The sequence below is a fragment of the Pelodiscus sinensis genome, chromosome 27 (assembly GCF_052426305.1).
Source record: "Pelodiscus sinensis isolate ZL-2025 chromosome 27, ASM5242630v1, whole genome shotgun sequence".
Lineage (NCBI taxonomy): Eukaryota > Metazoa > Chordata > Testudines > Trionychidae > Pelodiscus > Pelodiscus sinensis.
In genome coordinates, this window is record NC_143078.1 from 1,587,794 (window position 1) to 1,602,469 (window position 14,676).

Below are 14,676 nucleotides of genomic sequence, written 5' to 3' on the forward strand. Positions count from 1 at the left end.
CTCTTCTCTTCACAACCCTTCTCTTTCCTTTTTACAGTAACTTACATCCTTATGGCTCTGAAAATACCTTGTCCACACTGAGTTTGGGTCCCTGTCTGCTCTGGCAAGAATGGAGCCCTGCTAGTGCTCCTCCTCCTTTACAGTCTAGCCCAGGCTTCACTTTACATGTAGTACTTAAGAGAAATGCTTCAGCTACGTTCTCCCTCGGAAGACATCAGCTTGCCCTCACTGTCTGTGGCCTTCCTAGCCTTTGGAGCATTTGACACTAAATGGACCTTTCAGACTCGCCGGTCGTGTAGCTGGAGTTATCAGACACACCCACCAAAAAAGCCCTGGCTACTGAACAATTAGGGTCTCTGCAAGCCCCTGAAAGTCTCAGGGTAGTGCTGGAGAATTCTCTAATGCTTAGGTCGATTCAAGCCTGCAAACTTGTCATCTGCATGCCAGCCAGGCAAATGCACTCCCCTCTAATCACATCTGGCGGGGAACAGAGTCAAACACTGAAACGTGCTACCTAAAACCTTGTAAAAGCCACATACCATAGCCGCTGTACCCCGCACTCGCTCCATTAAGATTTTTTGCTTCCTTTATAACCTATCAGCACAAGCCAGATACAAATAGAGAAGTTCATGATACTGTACACTGACTGTCGCTTAATCTCTTTTCAGTTGGCTTTCTTTGACTTGTCATCCCCAAACTGTATTAACGTTTGTGAACTGAGATTCCAAGAGTGCATGGTCACTCTAGAAATGTAAGGGAATCAGGGATGAAAATTTTAACTGCAATGGCACCCGTGCACATACCAAGCTTTTTTAACCCTTGAGCGTCTCTCCAAAAGCTCTTGGTGCCAAAAACCAAAGCCTAGAAATACATTTCTGCTCCACTATGAAAAGGAACAGGTATAGCCTCTCCCACAATAACAGATGCACGAACCAGATTGAAGGGGGATTTCTATGCTAGGCCTGAGTTTCCTACTCTTAAGTCCCTAGAAAAATCTGTTTTTCACCAGAAGTTTCTCATGCCGGCTCTTACTGGGAAGTAGATTGTGCACATGTGTGAGCGTGACCATGCGAAGGTCAAACAGAACATTCTGAGCACTGAGGTGTTACTCAGAGAATGAGAAACATTTCAGAGACTCTTGAGTCTCAAATGAATCAAGCTCCTCCCACAGCCCTGAGGAATGCTGCTGGGTTGCATCTGGGGAAGAAACTGGCTGAGCAATAAAGCGAGGGAAGATTGCCTAGTAGGCAGGTGTGTGATCCTCACCTGTCCGAGCGTGTCCTGGAGAGGAGAACCACACGTCCACGCATACCTGACCTGATTTCAGACTCATGAGAGAGCACAGAGTGATCTCCTGGAATTTCTCTACTTGGCCCAGATCACAAGGGTTTATTGTCATTGGCTGAAACGCCGGGACGATGCCACAGGGTTTTCTACTTACTCTGAAAAGCAGGGGGACAAACGATGAACGTTTGCTGGAATGGATCGGTCTGCGTGCAGATCTGCGTGGTTCCGGGCTGCAAGGAAACACTCTGCTGTGCCACGCCTGCCACGGGCGCTGCAGAGGATGGGTACAGAGCAGACTGATAGTTCAGCAGTGAGACGTCCGAGTTTGCCAGAGAAAGGGTAGCAGCAGCAGCTGTAGAGTTGGAAGCCAAGACGCTGGCCTAGAAAACAAAACATTACAAGTGGGCATGTTTGTGCTGTGCCCTCAGCCGCTCCTCAGAGGTCATGTGCTCCAGCCCCCGAAGCATTCTGGTCGCCCTCCGCTGAGCATGTCTTCAAAAATAACTCACTCCACTAGGTGGGGAAGTGACGTCAGTTGTCCCTGAACTAGTCTGAACTAGCCCCCAGCGGGGGTTTACAGCCTATTAGATGGGCCCTATCTCTCCTTTCCACAGCTTCCTGAGTGGGAGGGGGAAGCATTCTGAATCAAGATGTTACCAGGGATTTTTAACACATCACTGAAAATACCATTTGTGTAGAATGTGTCTAAATGCTTATGTACCGCCACCACTTAACTCATTACTAAAACACAGAACTTGTCCTCATATAGCAGTGACACAGTTTATTAATTTAGGGGCAAGTTCTGCTCTGCTACATTATGTGTAAATGCAAACTAACCGACTTCACTGGAGTGACTTAGAGCAGGATGTGGCCTATAGTATCAATAACATTTCCAAAACCTCAAGACTCACATACCTGATTGTGCACTGTATTGAGCTGGTTGTTGAAGCTCATTGTTAGATTTGTGCTTGTATTAGGAGCTACATGTGTTGTGAATGGGCTCTTGATTTGATTAATCGTATCATACATATTAACTCTTCGCTTGCAGATCTCCATATTCTGAAAACAGGACTTCACACTGAAAGGAATGATGGAAATATTAGACACACAATGCCAGTACATAAACAGTGGATTAAAGAGAAGAAAGAGATTTACATAGCTCTCAGAATACTGTTTCACATGGGCATATATATGCCTTTAGCTTTACAGCAACAAAATGTCAGAGATTTGGCAAAACTAAAGAATACAGCTCCTAACTATCGAAGAAAAATATTTATGTGAGCCCAAAAGATAAGCTTCCTGTTGAGTTTCATGGACTGAGAGAAATTCAGAACTAGCTAGCTAAACTGGAATCCCAAGAGAAGCCACCCCTGGTAACATTCCTTTTGAACTGGCTGGTCAGACTGACACGCCAGCACACTGTAAATAAAAGTGGGCTATAGAGTCGCGCAGAGAAATCCATCTCAAGCAATGCAAAAACCACAGGGCCATCAACTCACTGGTTGCTGTGTGGGAAATCCAGCAGGTGGGTCATTGTAACAAATGAATGGTTTAAAGTCTTCAGCGGAGTAATTCTCTTATCTGCATCAATCGTCAACATTTTCTTTAACAAATCAATGTACTCCCTTCGGTCAGCCTTCTCTGCCAACATGTCTGTCCCTTCTAAGTCATTGGACATATTCACCTGGGGAAACAGAAACAAAACCAAATCAGTGACCATGTGAAATCCATTGCTGCTGCACAAACCAGTCATCCCTTAGCTGACAGGAGCGCCAAGAAGTCAGGCTGGTCCTTGAACTCCTTCACCTGAGGGTCTCCAAAAATGTAAATGTACGCAGAGTCTCTCCTTCCCGAGCCTGCATTCGCTAACAGAAACCTGAACCAAACGCAGGCACGAAATTCTTTTCCAAGATTTAGTTGGAGCACTGAGGTGCAATGAACAGGGCTGGATTCTCCAATGCCTTGCAGATGTGTGGTCCTGTAAGGACATGAATGGTGGCCTCTAGCCATTTCCATAACTAAGATTCAGGCGGCTTTGAAGGTGCACTCGAGGACTTGTTTGGCAGAAAGTTTTGCTCTACTGCACCCATGTGTGTCTCCTGAAGGCTCTGCTACCACTGCCTACAGGGTTGTTGCATCTGTGTAGACAAGGCATCAGCATTTTAACCACCACGACTCCTGGGCCTGCTCACACAGGTGAAAGCCCCAATGATGCTCTGTCTGCACTGCACTCTCCCCATTGCTCCTACTGGCAGAGCGGCACCAGCCTTCACAGTGGGGGGGCAAAAGGAAAGAGCCGAGTCAGGACATCTGAGCCACAGCTGTTTCTTCCTTATAACCCTCTGTGCACTGGACGAGTCTGTTTCATGTGGCGTCATGATCAGAGCCGGCGCTGGGCATGAGCAGACCTAACACTGGCACAGAGCCCCCAGGAGTGGAGGGAGTCCTCATTTGCTTTTTTAGTGCATGGGGGAGTGGGGACCTCCCAATGATCTAGCACCACCTCCCCTCATTATTCATTTTCCAACCATCTCCCCTGCTCACCTGCGCCATGTCATCCAAACAGTTGAATATGTATTTCCGAGCTTCTTTGGATTTTATGCCTGTCTCCAACTCATGTTCTTCTGGAGTCTGTAAAATAAAACATTGGTTTGGATCAGCTGGAGCCTGGTGCTAATACAGGGTTGGAATGAAAACACAGAAACACCAGTGAGGAAAAGGTTGGGCCATGTAACCCTTCTGCCTGTGTCAAGGGCAAATCCCAATAAGCCACTAGCAAGTAGGGCAGAAGTAAAGAGCCTCCAGATCCCTGCTCCATGACAACGTGGGAACAACTCACTGCAAACGTGACGTGCGGGCTCGCAGGAGGGCATTTGAGAGCATGGAAGCAGGAATCTTTGGGACTTGGGCGAAAGCCAAACAGACATTTCGAAGTGAACTCTAAGGGGGCTGAAATGATCCCCTCACCAGTTTGGCTTCCGTGAGCTAACGGAGGCCTGGGAGTTTATTTGCCGACCCAGGGTGAGGGGTTTTTGCCCTTTTTGGTTTTGCTTGTTTATGTAGCACTATCAATAATCTCAGGTATTCTCCTTCACCTCTCTTGGGGAACTCCTTGGAGGGCCCTAGCGCTAGAGTGAGATTTTTCCAAACTCTCTCAACGTGCATGTCTGCTCTGCCTCTTTCTCACAGAACGCCTTTCTCCAAAGAGCTCACCAGGGGTTTGTTTTTGTTAAAAGCCTTCAAGATCCCGACTAACAGGCGACCAGGAAAAGCACTCCGTTTCACCCTCCCATTGTTCCGAAGCTGAAGTATGGGAAATATGTGCTAGGGATTTGTGCCGTTTCTAAAAGGAAATGTTCAAATCAACTACAACTGAATGATATTTACAAGCTAATCTTTATCCAGGATACTTTCACAACATATTCAAATTGAGCAGCAATGAGATTTGGATAATTTGAATCAGGCCCATAATGGACAGATTTTGAAATCACAGAGACACACAAACCTTTAGCCTCCATAGTGGGTATCCCAAGTTTGGATCTCGGTTAAAAAACCTGCTTGTTTTTGTTCCTGCACTCAGAAGATACTCTGCTGGAAGGCCTTGGGTTTGTGAAATATACCGAATCTGTAAAGAAAAAAAGTGAGCAAAGATGCCAATAAACTGGATGGATAGGTAAGTCCAGAACAGCAAAATACTGAGGTTCTACCAACTTTGTTAATAATGAACAGGAGAAAGACTAAACACAAATTTTAAAGTTGAATTTTTTATATGTAGGCTGTCTGAATAACTGAAATGCCATGATACAAAACTACTGTAAAGATGCAATTCTCAAGGATGTACAAGCACATTTAACTGTTTCAATCTGATTTTCTGCAGAGATTTGGGGTACTGGTAAACTCTAATGGGCCTCTCTGCCTTTTTATAGAAATGTTCTTGACCCAAAGCTGTTTTAACAGACTGAGAATAAGCTAAATATAAAAAGGGAAGGTCTAAGGTAAATGCAGCACTCGCCAACATAATCACTACACATTTTTAAAGGTGAGGGAAGAGTTTACAAAAAGTTACCAAATATCTGTATTGTTTAAATATACAATTCACAGAAAAAAAATCTAGGTATTGTCATGATACAGGTGGGTCTGGACATATCCGCCCTTGAACACGCTGCTTGCAACAGGTCCAGTGTCAAAGCACCCACTGACTTCCAGGGTTCAAGTTTGGACTCAAAGTATGTAGATCTCCTGTAGCTTTTAGTGGATCAACACCTGGAGTAAAAACAGCAGCCAAATAAATTACCTCCCCCCAGAAATGTGTACGAAACCTGTCTGAAGAACGCGGACTACGGTATTCGAAATACAGCAACACGCAACAGTAAAAGTACAAAGTTGTCCTTAAAAGGAAAAGAAAAGACACGCCATTATAAAGCAGAGGAATACTTTTAAATATCAGCACCCTTTCTCAAATCTTCCCCCGGCTTTGTGGTCTATACGGCTAACGCTATCTGCTCCTCGAGTTTCGGAGCGAGAACTGAGACAATTCATTACAACAAGAAAAAAGTCAGTTTTTTGAAAGTATCTTTTCAATAAAAATACAGCTCGGTAAACCCAGCCCATCTGGGACAGAGCAGGACCGGACACACTGGCTGAAGGCAGCTAGGCTCTGTAGTTACTGCTACCGTAGTGCGTAGCCCAAATCACTGCCCGTAATTCTGCCAATGCCCCTCCGCCTGAGCAACTGAACTTTCCAGGGCACGAGGCAGGTTGCTACATGTGTGCTGCTTGAGGGCCAACAGGAATCTGTGGCCTCGCTTTTCCTCTGTAGCAATCTGGGTTCAAGCTAGGGATGGGAAAGGTTAACCAGTGGGGGATGCTTACCGGTTCCGGTTAACTGGTGGGGGCTGAAGCAACCCCTGCCTGTGACGGAGGGCCGCTCCCGCCCCTTCACCCATTCCCCCCTTTAATCAGTGAGCCGGTTAGACATCACATTTAACTGATTAACCAATTCACGGCGTTTACACCCCTAATTCAATCTGACCGGTGTTCATACTTTTTATACTTAAGCAGCAACATTTTCAGCAGTGCAACGGAGAGCTGTGTCATCCTTCTATGCAATAATTCCAACAGCCAGCATCCATTAGGTGCTGGGGTCCACAATAGCTACAATGGCCTCATTGCCGTAGAGCAGATTATCTCAGGCAAGGCCACGGCTGCTTGACAAGGCCCAGCCTGGTATTCATTTTCAGAGATGTCTCTTCAAAACCCTGACTGCTCTGCAGTTACTACTGCAGCTCAGGTAAAAACAAACGTCGTCCCTGCAGACGTCAAACTCAACCACATGACGTAAGAGCACAGGCTGCCCCACACTTCTGAAGGGTTACAGAACTCGCTACGAAGTCATGAAAACCAGACCTCTGTCTCCACCCACCTACACACTGAGATAAGATTCACAGAAGTACACAAGCCTTACCGTAGAAGGAAACCACTATGCCATACCTTAGCTATTTCTAACTCAGCCTGCTCAGTAATGTACCACTGCATTTCCTCTGGAAATTTAGGGTGCTGAAGAAATGCTAAAAGCTAATTTCAAATAGACGTTTTGTGTAGAGAAAAATATACCAGACCCTGAAATGGCAACACCACAAAACAAACCATGCGATGGAAAAGCTGCACTTGTATTGTTCTAAGTCTCAGAGGAATAGTCGGATTAGCCTGTAACTTTAAAAACAAGTGATCTTGTGACACCTTAGAAACTAACAAAAATATATATAAAATCCTAGAACACTAGAACTGGAAGGGACCTCGAGAGGTCAAGTCCAGTCCCCTGCCATCACGGCAGGACCCAGCACTGTCTAGACCATCCCTGTCAAGTGTCTATGCAACCTGCTCTTAAATATCTCCAGACATGGGGATTCCACAGCCTCCCTGGGCAATTTATTCCAGTGTTTAACCACCCCGACAGTTAGGAAATTTTTCATGATACTATATATATCATGAGCTTTCATGGGTAAAACCCACTCATCTGAAGAAGTGGGTTTTGCCCACAAAAGCTCATGATTCTATATATAGATAAGAATAAGGCACCAGCTCTGGAGTTGGGGGTGGTGAGTAAGAGTTCCTCCAGCCCAGGGAACCACCGGACACCCACCACCAGCCTCCGGGGAAGGTGGAGTGGTCGGCGGGGTTCTACTCGGATTGTTCTGTTTAGATTTGCTGCCCTCTCTCACGGGCAGGCTAACAACCAGATAACACCGCTACTTGTACACTGTAAGACGTCTACACACACTGCACTTGGGACATGGTCTACGTTAAGAGATCAGAGCTCCTGTAGGAAGGAAGGTGACAGGAATTGCATGGCAGGACTCCAAATTCTCTCCCCGGGACAACTGCTCATGCAGCTGACCTGTCCTCGTTGTACTGAGCGTAGCGCACGCCCCGGAGAGACACTCCACTTCAGTTTTGCCAGGAAGGGAGCTGCAGGCTGTCCCACACACTGCATGCGTATATTAAATGGAAGTGAGCCACATACAGGACCCTGCGTTCTCTGCCAAAACCAGAGGTAGGCAGGGTGCCAGTGGGAAGCAGCCTCCGTTACCACAGGTAAAAGAAAAGTGGATCAAAGCAGGAAAGGAGCAGGGCAAGAGCTGGAGCCCACATGAGGCCTGCGTAGGCCAGAGCAGAACGTGAATTAGCGCACTTCCATTTCACAGGGGGTATAGAAAAGTGGCTCCCTCAGACTGCTCAGGCACCGCCCCCCAGGCACAGCATGCTCTTACCTGGTCGTATTCTGAGGCGCCTGGGTAAAGAGGCCAGCCCAGGAACAGCTCCGCTATCACGCAGCCCAGGGACCACATGTCAATTGCTTCACAGAACGGCAAACCCAGGATGATTTCAGGGGCTCTGTGAATGAAGATTGAGAAGTTCAGCCTGGCACAGAAAGCAAACGGTGCCTGGCCGCATGGCACGAGCCCGCTGTGCAGAAAAGCAGCGCTCCCCAGAGACCTTCCCTGCAACACCAGCAGGGGCTCCCCGGAACGGTGCCACATTTCTCACTAGCCCAACAGAGCCTCTCTCATCCTCATTTAGCAGCACTGCTGATTTTGGCTTTACAGCCCCAGGAAACCAGCAGTGCAGTCTTCTAGCCCCTGAGGAAAGGATTCAGCAGCCCAGAGACATCCCATACCAATGTAAATTACCTATGTTACAGCCCCCTGTAAATGGCAGGTACCTTGCCAGCTGAGTTAGTCCCATGACAGGGTGTACAGAGCGTGGGTCAGCCATCGCACAATACACCCCACACGTCCCACTGGCACGTCAGACAGCAGCACGGGGGGGGGGGGGGAGTCCTACCTAAGGATGTTTAATATCCGTTAACTGAATAGTCGAGTAACCTCATCCATTCTTATCGGTTACTCGACTACTCTGTAGTCCCCGGGGGTGGGGCTGGCAGCCAGTGCACTCTGCCCCACTCCCGAGGAGCCCCCTGCCACTCTGCATGGCTGTTTCTGTGCCAGAGGCAGCAGTGGGTGCCAGGCGGGAGCTGGCCCACAAGAGGAGCCAGTTTAAAAACCAGAGGCTGCAGCGTGAGGGGGCAACAGCCCTGGTCACGAGGAAAGGGCGCCTGAGCTCCCAGACCCAGCATGAGCCGGGCTGGGAATGCGTGTAGTCTATAGCATTAACCCAGAAGCATTTGCTCCTCGGTTCATCGACTCCATTATTACATCCTGAGTCCTACCCAGTGGCGATCCCTCAGCTCAGCTTATCAGCAGCTAGAGTCTAGGGAGGTTTGGAAGGTTTCAAGGGCTCTGGCTGCCTCCTCCTAGAGAAGAGAGTGGTGTGCAGCGCCAAGCCAGGGCACTCGGCAGAGAGTTTACCCTAGAGTACACGGGCTGTGGGTAGGCGAATGAAGAGAACACAGCCAGGCACCGTGATGGTGAGGGGTTGGGGCACATTCTTTTATGGGGTTTGAGCAACTGGACCGCATCACGTATAAAACCCCTGCCCAGCCTCTCTCAGGGAACTTACCAACCGAACAATGTGCTGCTTTTAAATCTCGTCTCCAGAGAGGATTTTCTCTGCATAACCCAGCTGGACAGAAATGTTGCAGGAGATATTTGAGCACAGCTGTCCCTGTGCCTCACACACACAGCTGTAAAACAAACACCTGCAGCTCTGCCTGCTCGTGGGCTGAAATCTAGCCTTGAATTTACATATGGTGAGGCCCTGGGGTCATGAAAGCCCGTACCAGAATAGACCCTTGACAGTAAAGGAAACACCAGAACTTCAGTCTTCTTAGAAATAACCAACTTCATTGTAACCCCAGTGTGGGGGAGGAGAGAAAAGTCCCAAGTACTGGCCTGCGCTGCTTTCTGGCCAGTCTTGGGCAGCAGATCATGGGCAAGCACACATCAAGAAAGAAATGTGTTACATAATCATCTCATTAAGGAAGCTCTTATCTCACTTAACAGCTTTGGACTCTGGCCTTGCCTACTGGACTGGTCTCCAGGATACGCTCTCGGTCACGTGGCATCCTGCAGCAGGACACAGAAAGCCCTGCTTCATCCCACTTCCTCTGAGCATTCACCTGACTGTGGTAAGGAACGGTCGCCAGGTCCTGCCGGGTGGGCGGGGGCCCACCTCTGGCCACCGCTGGTTCTGCTGCTCACACTATCCCGCCAGCTTTTCCTCAGCTACCACACAGGTCAGCGGGGAAGGAGGCAATTGCTCCCAGACAGGTGAACTTGGTTAACTGGCCTCCTGCTGCACTCTAGGGGCAGGGCGGTCACACCGAGCCCGCAGGCTGCTGCTTTCATATGTCCAGTCTCTTACGCCAAAACCCTTAAAACCAGCCCAGCCCACTGGAGACAGAGATGTGCAGGGAGGCTTTTACTCCGACTCTCTGAGTAACCGGCTGGGCCAGGAGGCTGGTCAGGAGTCGTTCCCATTCGAGGCTACCATGCTGCTTCATTCCCAGCCCCTTCACCTGTGGGGGTGTTCGCTCTCCCAGCAAGTGCTCTGCTCCCTGCAAGCGTCTAGAACATTACCAAACAGGCCCCAAACGGAGCGACACCATTTTGCTGAAGAATCATACACGGCTATTGCAGAGCGGTCCGGAGATGAGCTGACTGGCGCAGCCCCCCAAGGGATCCCGCCACATGGAAACTAGCCCTGCTTAGCCATTAATCAGGGGTCTCAACTCCAAGTGCCAGTTCCCCATCCTCTCAAGGCAGCCACTGATTCCCAGCAGAGTAGCCTTGCCCAGCAGGTGTTCAACGAGCAGGCAGGAGGTAAGGCTGCTGCCTTTACCTGTGTGGAGCTCCCAGGCAAGCCCATGGGAGTTCATCCAGCTCCTAGATGAAAGGGAGGTGGCTTGTGGTGGTGCAGACCCCGGCGCAATCCTGTTCAAACCTGCATGACGTGCATGGCCCAACTCAACGCGAGGGACGCAGAAGGTGATGGATGAGCAGGTGGGATTATTGCTTTGTCCTGTGTCTGCATCCAGGGGACAGCCCAAGCTCTGAGGCATTTACACTAGTGGCTAAATAGATCAACGTCTCACCAGACCTCAGTTTTCATACTGGCTCAGGACACAGCTGGTACCAACAGCCGTCAGCCTCCTTCACATCTGCTTTTAGGCTGGGGCTGCTAATGGCAGCAGTTAGCAGTGCTATAATTAGTGACCACTGCAAGGGTTGTTGAAGCAGGACAGGAGCTAGACGCCACCTTTGCAACTGGACTGTCTAAGATTAATTTTGCAGCGTAGTGGCCACATTCCTCCCAGAATATTCAAGAGAAGAGGGGGGTGAAGAAATGTCTTTTACAGGACCCATTTCTTCAGCCCTGAAGAGGAATCCATGTAACTCAAGAGCTTGTCACGTCCACCAGCAGAAGTGGGTCCAATAAAAGATCCCACCCACTTGATCCCTCCAGCATTAAATCACTCATCGGAGGCTCATTCCTAGTCAGAGAATGAGAACTGACAGAGTCCCCCAGTACCGGACTGTTACATTCTGATCTCCAGGCACGCCAGTGCCCAGCCAGGCTACTGACACCGAACTCAGACTTCCACCCCCCCGCCCCACAACATTCCCAAGCACATGGGGCCTGTGGCAAGGGCACCTCCCCTTGCTGCCTGCAGGTAGGATCAAAACCAGCCTCAGAGACAGAGAAAGCCGGGCTTTTGGTACAGCAGCTCCCCCGGCCAGGGCACAAAGCTCAGCCCAGAGCTCTGCAGCTGCACAATGGAGGCTCCGCTGAGCGACACACAGCACAGCAATGGTAGCTGCCTCCTTGGCGCCCTTACTCGGAGTTTTGACCAAGAGCCTGACTCAGCCAAGAGAGTCAGCTTGTGCCTTTCTTCCCCCGGGAGGGCAGTGTACAGGTGCCCCTGCCTGCCCGCAATGGCCCATACGCGCCCACACTAGCAGTCGCAGGCAATGGGAGGCACAGAGCTGGAGATGGTCACTGTGAAAGTGCCTCGTGAGATGTGACTCCCCTCCTAGGCGTCGCTGGCATCAGGGAACCTCTGCTTGGCCCCTTCCCATCAGGGCTTGCCTCTGCCTGCTCAGCACTGCCCGTAGCACAACAGCTGAGAGGGAACCGGCCCAAGCACCCCGCCCCAGGGCACCTCTCAGTCAGCGTCGGGACAGCAGTTGCACACTGTGTGTTGTAAATCTTGGCCTGACAAAGCCACGTCAAGCCTTGGCTGGGACCACGGCTCCGGCAGCACCATCCAACTAGACTAGCTGCCCAACAGCCAGGAATGCAATGAGGCAACGCAAGATCCAGAAGATGTTTCCCTTGCTCACACACTTCCCATGGCTGTAGCCTGTTCTGGGACAGCGACTACCAAGGGTGCCCACCTCTCTCCAACTGCTGCCAGTGCTCGATACCACAGTGCACAGATCTCACCGTGCACCTATGGAGGCTGCCCTCTTCGCCACTGCTGCAACCACACAATGTGGATTTACAGTCCAGGGTTGATGGCAAGAGGTGGCGTTTGGAAACGACACTCCTCCTGTTGCGGGACATTCCTGGCCGCTCACAGCCACATGCCCCAGAGGGCCAGTTCAGCCCATCGTGCTCGCCGCAGTTGAGAAGCGAGGGGGTGAGGGAATCAGGAACAGCACCCCCCCCCCAGTCCATTCTGCTCTGGACAGTGACAACCCACGAACATTCACTACCGCAGCTGGCTCCTAAATTCAGACATTCAGCCTTTCAAAGCTGCTTCTCTCAGAAGGGCCGTGCTCCCATACACCCCACTAAGCTAGGGAATGTAGGACTGCTGGGCACTCCTGGAGAAATCCACTGCTTCAAGTCCCTATATATAAATGCAGCAGCCTCTCCTAGGTTTGAAAGTTTTAGGCTCAAGAAGCCATTCCTGAGGGCGCGGCCAAGACACTGGCCCAAGGCCAATAAGGGGACAGGAAACACGTGAGTCTGTCGTAAAACTGCCACTGAAGTAAAAACAGGAATTTGTTTCAGTCTTATCACAAACACAGGGCTGGACCCTCTGGCCTCATCTCGAGAGCTCTTCTCAGTGTGAAAATAAGCCAGAAGCAACACAACTCTCTCCCAAGATAAACTAGTTTCTATGCTTAGAAAGCAGCTTGTGGTTGACCTCAACACTGATGTACATTTCACACCACACTAACTAGATTCCACGCTGCTGGATTCTTCCTGGTTCCAGCCAAGCAGGCTGTCTCAGCCAGCACTTTTGAATACTCTCCTCTCCAGCAAAGTCACACACTAGCGCATGGGGGGAGATGGGCGTGCTTTTAGATTAGTAAGATAGGCACAGCAGAGAAAGCAGCTTTCTTGCCAGAGGCCCCTTGAGAGACTCTCTCCCCATGCTCCTGCCAAGCCAGGGGACACTGTCTCAATATTCAGTTCTCCCAGGCTGGAAGGATCACGTTCCTAGCCAGCTGTATGACCATGAGAAAAAGCAGTGCTCCATTAAGCATAACCCTAGACATGTAGGAACAGACAGAGCTTTGTGAAAGTTACTTTAATAATGGGCCAATGAAAGGTTCCTGACGTACGAGGTCACACTACAATGTATTGCAGCTTACACTGAACTGTGAAAGCAGTCAGAGCTGAGCACAAGGCCTTCCTGTAGGAAGAACTGGAAGGGAAGTCACAGCCTGCTCTATCTACACAGACAGAGATATCTGCTGGGGCTCAATAACCCATTTGCCCCCATCCCTAGGAGTCACAGTAATTCTGGATAAGTGAGCAGGGCCCAGCGATATGGCCTGGAACAACTTCTGCCTTCCCCAAAGGGGACGAAGTGAGGAGCAAAGAGATGGCTCGCTGCGGTGCACTCTCTTTACTGACCTCATCTCTCTGCAAGCCCACTTTCCTTCAAAGGGTTATTAAACATGTCCGGGCTTATTTCAGTGCAGAGGCGCTCACTTGCAAAGCTACATGCAGGGAGTGAGTGAGAAAGGACAACAGGTAACTGACTGCAGTAAGATGAAGGTCTAAAAGGTAAGATCATGGAGCACAGGCCAGGTCTGAGGCCTAGAAAGCAATGGAGAAAACATGGCTAACAAAGCAAAGCTATGCTGTGAGCAAAAGGCAGGCCCCTGCCAAGAGAACTTGGCACGAACAGGGCTGAGAGTGCAAAACACTTACTGGTGCTAGGTACTGACTGCAGAGCAAGAATTGGTACTGGTCAGAAGTGGAAAGCACATGATCTCACTAGCTCATTAAAAAAGACCTTGGTTCCCACTCCCCACAGATACAGACCCAGGTCCAGGAAAGGGTATAAAACAACAGCATGATGGATAGAGATGATCTCATCAAACCACGAGGTACAGGACGATGGGCGCTATTTAAGTAGCGTCAGAGGCAACCTGATACGTCAGCAGTGAGGTGTGACTTGCTTGCTCCTGTATATAAGGTGGTGTCTTGGGGGGAAAGTCTTTGAAGTCTCGGCTTGACAAAGCCCTGGCTGGGTTGATTTAGTTGGGTTGGTCCTGCCTTGGGTCTCTGCCAGCTCTAGGATTCTATGAATGACCTAGGGGGCAGTGGGAGTTTCCCCACTGATTGAGTCATTCCATCGTGGCAAGTACATGTGGTTCAGTAGAGTCTATTGGCAGCTATGACTGTACTTCGCTTAGCAATAAGCCTGGCCTGGCTTCTTTGATCCTGATCCGGTGTGGTCTTGGGGGGCCCTCTCAGGTCTGCTGTGGAGACTAAGTGCACAAATCTACACAGCACACATCACTGAGCGCACAAGCAAGCCTTCTGGTATCATCATCAACAGAGCCAGAGACCTGTGAGGGCACCACAGCAGTAAATCCCAACCGCCTCCTTGAATAACTGCACTGACAAGCTTTGGACAAGTCAGGAACTGCTGCCATTTACATTGGTAAGGCTAATTACAGTTGG

The 14,676-nt window shown here is 49.8% G+C and overlaps 1 protein-coding gene across 3 annotated transcripts in view; it reads right to left on the minus strand.

Annotated features, from left to right (window-relative positions):
- Positions 1–14,676, minus strand: part of HIPK1 (homeodomain interacting protein kinase 1) — a 34,965-nt gene that overhangs the window by 14,801 nt on the left and 5,488 nt on the right. For all 3 annotated transcript variants that reach the window (XM_075910278.2, XM_075910277.2, XM_075910276.2), the window contains exons 3-8: positions 8,058–8,181; positions 4,793–4,912; positions 3,832–3,918; positions 2,787–2,971; positions 2,203–2,365; positions 1,442–1,667 (exon numbers count right to left, since the gene is read on the minus strand). In XM_075910278.2, the coding sequence (XP_075766393.2) occupies positions 1,442–1,667; positions 2,203–2,365; positions 2,787–2,971; positions 3,832–3,918; positions 4,793–4,912; positions 8,058–8,181 (905 nt within the window). The remainder of the gene's footprint in view (positions 1–1,441; positions 1,668–2,202; positions 2,366–2,786; positions 2,972–3,831; positions 3,919–4,792; positions 4,913–8,057; positions 8,182–14,676) is intronic.